General features: G+C 39.8%; 1 protein-coding gene across 1 annotated transcript; it reads left to right on the forward strand.

The window, feature by feature from the left end:
* Positions 1-202: 202 nt before the first annotated feature.
* LOC110293446 (oogenesin-2-like) lies at positions 203-7344 on the forward strand. The gene is given in 5 exon segments (XM_085838360.1): positions 203-232; positions 4718-5028; positions 5552-6112; positions 6758-7262; positions 7264-7344. Coding segments are annotated over 5 exon segments (1488 nt in total).
* Positions 7345-8393: the final 1049 nt, after the last annotated feature.

Below are 8393 nucleotides of genomic sequence, written 5' to 3' on the forward strand. Positions count from 1 at the left end.
ATCTGATTCAATTTACCTACACCATCCAAATCTGAAAATGAGCAAGTGGGTAGAGACTCAACTATTGATCCAGAGGCTTCCTTTGACTCCAAGGGTGTGGCTACAAGGGGATGGTTCAGCTGAAAACTATATAAAGAGTCAAAGCAGGCATAGAAATGATCAGTTTTTGAAACCGGGAGTTGCAGCTTTCCCCTGCCTGAATATGGTGATGTGTAACCATTGTCCAGATCAAGTAAGTCCCTCAGCTCCATAAGGATGTTTACCTTACACAACCTAGTCTAGCCTTGTCCTCACTTGAAATTTGCTCATATAATGCATTACTTGGTGGTTCTTTTTTAAAATGAGTTCCCTCTGAGAAAGTTTGCCTGACCTGTATCCTAGGTATTTTTTACTCTTTGACTTATATCTACTTAACAATAGGTACATGACATGCATGGGATTTTGGGTCTGCATTACCTCACTCAGGATGGTATTTTCTAGTTCTGTCCAATTGCCATCAAATTTTTTGATGTCCTCATTTTTTGTTACTTGGATTGTTTTCCATTGTGTAAATGAACTATATTTCCTGTATCCACTCTTCAATCGAGCGCTATCTACATTGTTTCTAGCCAGCACGTGGCTATTACAAATAAGGCTGTTATGAACATAGAGAAGCAAGTGTCCTTGTGGTATGATGGGGTGTAATCTGGGTATAAAACCAGGAGTGATATAGCTGGTTTGTCAGGTAAAAGTTTATTCAGTTTTCAAAGAAACAACTAGATTGATTTCCAGAGTGGTTGCATGTGTTTGCAATCCCACCAGAAATGGAGGAGTGTTTTCTCCTTGCACATCCTTACCATCATGTGCAATCAATGGAGATTTTTTTATCTTAGCCATTCTGATTGTTGCAAGGTGTAATCTTAAGGTCATTTTGATTTACATTTCCCTTTGAACATTTCTTTAAGTGCCTGCTGTTCATTCGAGGTTTTTTTCTAGGTTTGAATTAGGGGAAGGGTTGAAGTAGCTGAAGGGGAGGGCGACCAAATAGTGATTCTACCAATCTCAACAACCTGGATGCCTGGGAGCTCCCAGAGACTGAGCCCCTTTCCTGACAGTATACACAGGCTTGTCTAAAGCACCCAGTCCATGTATAGCAGAGGACTGCCTGGTCTAGCTTCAGTGGGAAAGACTTGAGGACCTCGAGAAGGCAGATGCTGGAAGCGTTGGTGGGGGAAGGAAAACACCCTATTGGAGGAAAGGGGGAGTAGAAATTATATTAGGAACTATGGGAGGGGCAGTGGCTGGAATGTAAACTAAAAAATTGCTGGAATGTAAACTAAAAAATGTAAAAAAAAATTGCTGGGCTTTAAAATAACAAAGATTCTCCTACCACAAACACCTGAAGGCTGCTTAACCAGAATATCCAAGTGTGTTCTCAATTACATCTGATTATTAATTAGGTCATAGTGGTTTCTGTAGGGTATTTTAGTTTTATTTAGTTTTGCTTTTTGTTTCTTGAGACAATCTCACTAAGAATGTCAGGGTGACCTTCAATTCTAGGCACTCTTGGCCGGAGTGTCAGATGTAAGTTACTGGAGTGTCTTGAGTACTGATGTTTATGTTGCTTTAAGCCTGGTATTATTTGGTGGGCTTTTAATCCCAGCAACAGGAAGGCAGAGGAAGTCTGTGAGTATCAAAATATCCAGATATTATATATGTCTTTTAGAAAGGCAAAACGAGGGGCTAGAGAGATGGCTCAGTGTTTAAGAACACTGAGTGTACTTAAAGGAGTACTGTGTTCAATTCCCAGTAATTACATGGTGGCTCAAAACCGTTCATGATGTGCTCTGGTGCCCTCTATAGGAGTGTCTGAGGACAGGGACGGTGTACTCATATATATTAAATAAATAAAAATAGATAGATAGATACATTACTAAATAAATAATGAAAAACTAGCAAACAAACACAAAATACCAAAAAAAATGGTATTTGCATCTGCTCACTAATAGTCACTTTTTAAAAAAATTTTAATATTTTTTATTACATATTTTCCTCAATTACATTTCCAATGCTATCCCAAAAGTCCCCCATAGTGCCCCCCACTTCCCTACCCACCCATTCCCATTCTTTTGGTCCTGGCATTCCCCTATATTGGGGCATATAAAGTTTGCAAGTCCAATGGGCCTCTCTTTCCAGTGATGGCTGACTAGGCCATCTTTCGATACATATGCAGCTAGAGACAAGAGCTCTGGGGTACTGGTTAGTTCATCATGTTGTTCCAATTATAGGGTTGCAGATCCCTTTAGCTCCTTGGGTACTTTCTCTAGCTTCTCCATTGGGAGCCCTGTGATACATCCAATAGCTGACTGTGAGCATCCACTCCTGTGTTTGCTAGGCCCCTGCATAGTCTCACAAGAGACAGCTATATTTGGGTCCTTTCAGCAAAATCTTGCTAGTGTATGCAATGGTGTCCGCGTTTAGAAGCTGATTATGGGATGGATGCCTGGATACGGCAGTCTCTAGATGGTCCATCCTTTCATCACAGCTCCAAACTTTGTCTCTGTAACTCCTTCCATGGGTGTTTTGTTCCCAATTCTAAGAAGGGGCACAGTGTCCACATTTTGGTCTTCATTCTTCTTGAGTTTCATGCGTTTAGCAAATTGTATCTTATATCTTGGGTATCCTAAGTTTTGGGCTAATATCCACTTATCAGTGAATACATATTGTGTGAGTTCCTTTGTGATTGTGTTAACTCAGAACTGAACAAAGAATTCTCACCTGAAGAATACCGAATGGCAGAGAAGCACCTGAAAAAATGTTCAACATCCTTAATCATCAGGGAAATGCAAATCAAAACAACCCTGAGATTCCACCTCACACCAGTCAGAATGGCTAAGATCAAAAATTCAGGTGACAGCAGATGCTGGCAAGGATGTGGAGAAAGAGGAACACTCCTCCATTGTTGGTGGGATTGCAAGCTTGTACAACCACTCTGGAAATCAGTCTGGCGTTTCCTCAGAAAATTGGACATAGTACTACCGGAGGATCCAGCAATACCTCTCCTGGGCATATATCCAGAAGATGTCCCAACCGGTAAGAAGGACATATGCTCCACTATGTTCATAGCAGCCCTATTTATAATAGCCAGAAGCTGGAAAGAACCCAGATGTCCCTCAACAGAGGAATGGATACAGAAATTATGGTACATTTACACAATGGAGTACTACTCAGCTATTAAAAAGAATGAATTTATGAAATTCCTAGCCAAATGGATGGACCTGGAGGGCCTCATCTTGAGTGAGGTAACTAATAGTCTCTTATTTAGTGAACTCAGAATGTCCTCAAATTTGGAGGAAGAAAGCCGTATATACATTTATACGAATGTTTGTATATATTGTATATGTACATCTATATGTATATATAGATATGTGTGTGTGTGTGTGTGTGTATAAAAGACATTATATCACAATCACAGTCTCACTCCCTCCTCTCCTCCTGTACTCATACTTGACTCCAACAGGAAGGGGGGTGTAGTCTCTAAGTTGGGTGGCAGCCTAATTTATATAGTAAGTTTCAAAGAACTTTGGGTAAGATCATGTATCAATGAAGCAAAACAAAACAAACCAATAAACAAAAGCAAGCAAGGTATTTCTATATGCTGAAGGATACATGGCCTATTCTTTACAAGGAACCTATCATGTGTTTGAAAATTCAGGAAGAAGCTAGCATGTTTTTATTAAGTATTCAATGAAAAATCTTATTATAATTTAAACTTAAAATTTATGCTCCCTTTTCATATATTTTTTGGCTCTCCTTTTGTTTCTGCAGGTCTTAGGCTAGATTTCCTAGTACTGTTGAAGTAACCAATTATGTTATTGAACTAATGAGTCTCTGACTTTAGCATGTGAATTATAACCTCAACCTCATAGTCTCTTCTTTAAGGATGCTTTATAAAGAGTTAGAGACCATGTTAATGGCTCCTGAAGGATTACTGACTTTAGTGTTTCTTTACAACTCTATTTAGACCTCAAGCTTGGAACTTTGTGAACACCTTCTCCAAATGATTTGTATGGTCATAATCAAAGATTGATGTCAATAACTAATTATGGGAATGTCAAAGATGCTGCGACTTATTCCATGCAGGGTAGCTGGATAAATAGAGATTATAGTTAACTTGTAAATTGATTTTCTTTCTTTTCTTTGAGGGACTGGAGAGCTAAACACAGTCTCTTCATCATCCAACACCTGACTGAGGCTTCAGAGTTTCTGGTGATCCCTCCCTAGTGGGATGTATTCACCCCAGCTGTGGCTACAATTGGATGTGTTCTTTGGGAACTAGGATATTTTGGAGATACATCATAATGCAAGAAAGAAGTATAGCTTTAAAACCAGCACAGGCCAGATCAAGCAGTTCCGGATTAGACATATTATGGTGGCACAGACTGAGCAGTGATGGAACACACATGTAATTTCAGCACTTGGCAGGCATAGGCAGGTAGTTCTTTGTGGAGTCCAGGCCAGTGTGGTCTATAAGTATGTTTCAGGACAGCCAAGGATATAGGTAGTTGTGTAAAGACATTTTCTCAAAGAACAAAGAAAAAACAACTGAGTGTACTCAAATTGGTAAACTGAGTATTCCATCTTCATCAGTAGTGATCCAAGCCCCATATTTACCTGTCTGGGATAAAAGACTTGCTAAGTTTCTTGTCATTAATGATATTTTCCCTGGCTTCCCTAGCATGACTCTTTAGAAGAAGACACAATGAATTTCTACTCGCCACCCACTCTGATGGAGCTAACAAGACAGCGTCTACTGAGGGATGAGTACTTGGCCATTTCTGCTCTCAAGGACCTGCCCAATATGATGTTCCCAGTGATGTTTAAGGAGGCAATTATTGATGGACATACAAAGATCTTGGCTGCCATGATACCTGTGTGGCCCTTCCCATACCTTTCTGTAGGAACGATGCTAAAGAACCTCAACTTAGACACTTTGAAGGCTGTTCTTGAGGGGATAGATATACTGATTTCAAAACCAGTTCTTTACAGGTAGGCAGGATCAGCTGGGGTTGGTGGAGGTTTACCTGAGTGCTGAGAATGAACAATTAGGGACAGAGAATATTTGGACAATTGTGGATCAGGGGCTTCTGATCTTCAATTTTTTCTTCACTCCATATTCAGGATTATTCTTCACTGGATGTAGAGGGTTAGAGGGTTACAGAGGCTTGAGCTCAGTCTTGGCTATCTGGGCAAATAATGGATAATACAGAAGACAGAAAAGAATAGGCAAACTCAGTGAGGAATGAACCTTTTCCTGCATCCCAAAAAGGTTCAAGTGAAATGAAAATGGAATTAAAGGTCTTGGAATGAAGAGAAGTATGACAGGGCTAAAGGTACCCTTTGTGCAAAGAATGTTATTAATTTACTCAGTGTGAGGCTCATGGTTTCATTCTAGGCACAGGAATAAGCAAAGTTTTGGAAGAAAAAGTTGAAGTGTGAAATGTGAGAGGTAATCAAACGATAAAATGTGTTGTCCCTTACCTTCTCAAAATTATACTCATTTCTCCCACAGTAGGTGCAAGCTCAGAGAGATCACTTTGAGCCATGATTTGGTTGTGGTATGGGCTGGATCCCATGAAGTTGAAGGCTTACCAGAGTTCATGGAACAGGAGAACCCAGTTGAGAATAGTCCTGGCTATGGGACAAAGAACAAATTGAAAGTGACAACAGAACTCCAATTCATGGAGGGCCACCTTGATAAATGTTCCACTTACTTGTTGCAGTGGGCCTACCAGAGAGAAGATTCCATTCATCTACACTGTAGAAAGCTGAAAATTTATGGCTTAACCAAAGCCACAGTCGTAGAAATGTTCAAAATTGTACATGCAGAATATATAGAAGATCTGGAACTATCTTGTCTTTGCCTAGAAGATTTGGATTTTCTTAATTCCTACCTGAAACAGATGAGCAATCTACTCTCACTTACGCTAGATGAGATCATATATACCCTCAATATAGATGATTATAGAAATCTTAATGAGGAAAAAGTGATTAAAGTGATTTCTCATCTTCCTACATTCCACCATCTCCAAGAACTCTATGTACATGGTGTCATTTTTATAGAATGTCTCAGGTAAGGAAGGATTGAAAGAGTCCAATAGACAAGATAAAACACCTCTCTTCTCTTTGCTTTTCTATTTTCTAGTTGTTTTTCTTTTGTTTTGTTTTGTTTTACAGTCTTGGTAGTCCATGATGGTCTGGTCACCATAAACTTAGCAGTAATAGAGACATAGCATATATGAGCAAATGAACTATGTGATAAGATATATATGGCCGGATATAAGCATCGTTCTTATTGCTCATGTTTAGAGCTCAGAAATAGGTTGAGTAGATGAGAAATATGTAACACTGAGGTTCATGGCGAGGAAAGGATCATGGACCTTGGAGGCACAAAACCTCTGACAACTTTTAAAAATAGCAGTAGGAAGTTGTTAAATTTTATTTGGGGTAGGTATTTCTTCCTACATACACCAAGTTGGCCTGATATATCCATTGGTGTGCTTTCTTGCCAGGTTCTGAATCATGTTGCTATAGACAGGCCTCAGACTAGAATGATATGAGTTGTGTGAACAGACAACAGAGGGCAATGTCCTGGGTGGGGTTTGACCTCAATGTATTGTCAGACTGAGTCTGTGAGAAGTGTCATCTGCTTGTCTGCCAATCTATCAACCCTGATTGTCACAATTTTCCAGAAAGCAATCATTTCTTCTCTCCCCAGGTGCCTGAAGAAGCCCTTGGAGGTACTTTCATTCACTGACTGTGACCTCTCACAGTCAGACTTGGATTACCTCCCCTATTGCCTGAATATTTTTGAGCTCAGATCTCTCCACCTGATTGATGTACGTTTAAGTAATTTACTTCTTGAGCCCCTTGGGTTTCTCCTTGAGAGAGTTAAACATACCCTGAAATCCCTGCAATTGATGTCATGTGAAATGGGGGAAACTCACTTCAATGCCCTGCTGCCTGCCCTAAGTCAATGTTACCAGCTCACAGTAGTTAATTTCTATGGTAATGAACTCTCTCTGCTTTTCCTGAAAAAACTTCTACACCACACAGCTAAGCTTAGCCAGCTAGCTGATGAGCTGTACCCTGCCCCTCAGGAGTGCTATGATAACAGGGATGTAGTACTATCACACAGATTAGAAAATTTTTGTTCTGAGCTCCTGGATATACTCAGGGCTATAAGAGATCCCAAGAAAGTCACCTTTGGTACAATCAAATGCTCCATCCAAGTGTGGTGGGTCCTTTGTTTATGATCTGGAGACCCAATGTTGCTTTTTTGAAAAGAACCCTCCCTGGGCTTGATTTTGGAAGTGAGAAATGGTAGCATACTATTGGGAATTGATATCCTAAGTGAATGTCCCTTGCTGGAAGGAGCATAGATGTGTCAACCACCTAAATGTCTGAGACACATTGAAAAGAAAGGATTGTCCTCAGAGCTGGTGAAGAGTATTGCATCTACAAAAGATGTTAAGCACTATTTTATTCTCTATGATTATTGTAGTTTGTGTGTGTTACAATACAGGCATCCTTGCATGAAAATGTTGTTCCCATCTGTTGACTGCATACAATAAATGCATTGACTTTCTGGGGTGCTGGTATGTCTCTATCAGAGCACAGAGCCTAATCATTCCCAGCATCTATACCTCTGTCTTATTTCCTCCTTCCTCATAACCATAATTAGTTCAACCTCAGATATGTGTAGCTTCTTGAATCTCAGGAACAGTTCTCATGAATTGGACCCAAAGCACAGGGCTTCACAAAGTGTTCAACTTTTGGGAAACAGATTTGTATGTAGTACATTCAGATAACAAGTGACTTAGATATGGAGAAAAATGGGGTGAAGGAACAGGGTTTTTCAAAAGTCAAGAAAATGAAGACCAAGTGAATACCAAGCAGTCATAAGTCAGGAACTATTTTCTCCTATTTGTCTTTTGCGGGAAGATATTATATGCAACATATGAATAATCAGAGAACTGATATCAAAATGAGAAGGACATGATGATGTGACCTTAAGCTATCTAATGCTTTATACTTCCAGAACAGTTTATATGTTGTATAAGAAGTGTTTCTAACACCATCCCCTGATTCCCTGTGACTGGTTCTCTTGGGGGTCTCCAAAACTTCATGTGTAGTACAGCTTCTTTAAGATACTGAGGTGATTAAACAGCAGGCTTCTAAGATTTCTCTATGGAACGTATCTCAATCTCCTTACTCACTTTAGTTCATCTCTTTAACATCCAGGCTAGCTACTGGACCTAATTCCATGGAGCTCTGCCTCACTTGCTTGTTATGGGGCTTATTGTTCTCTGTAGAGTCCCTGGTGAGCTGAGATTAAATATGTGCACATCCAT

Source organism: Mus caroli, unplaced genomic scaffold, assembly GCF_978045245.1.
Source record: "Mus caroli unplaced genomic scaffold, Mus_caroli_1 scaffold_6, whole genome shotgun sequence".
Taxonomy (NCBI): Eukaryota; Metazoa; Chordata; class Mammalia; order Rodentia; family Muridae; genus Mus; species Mus caroli.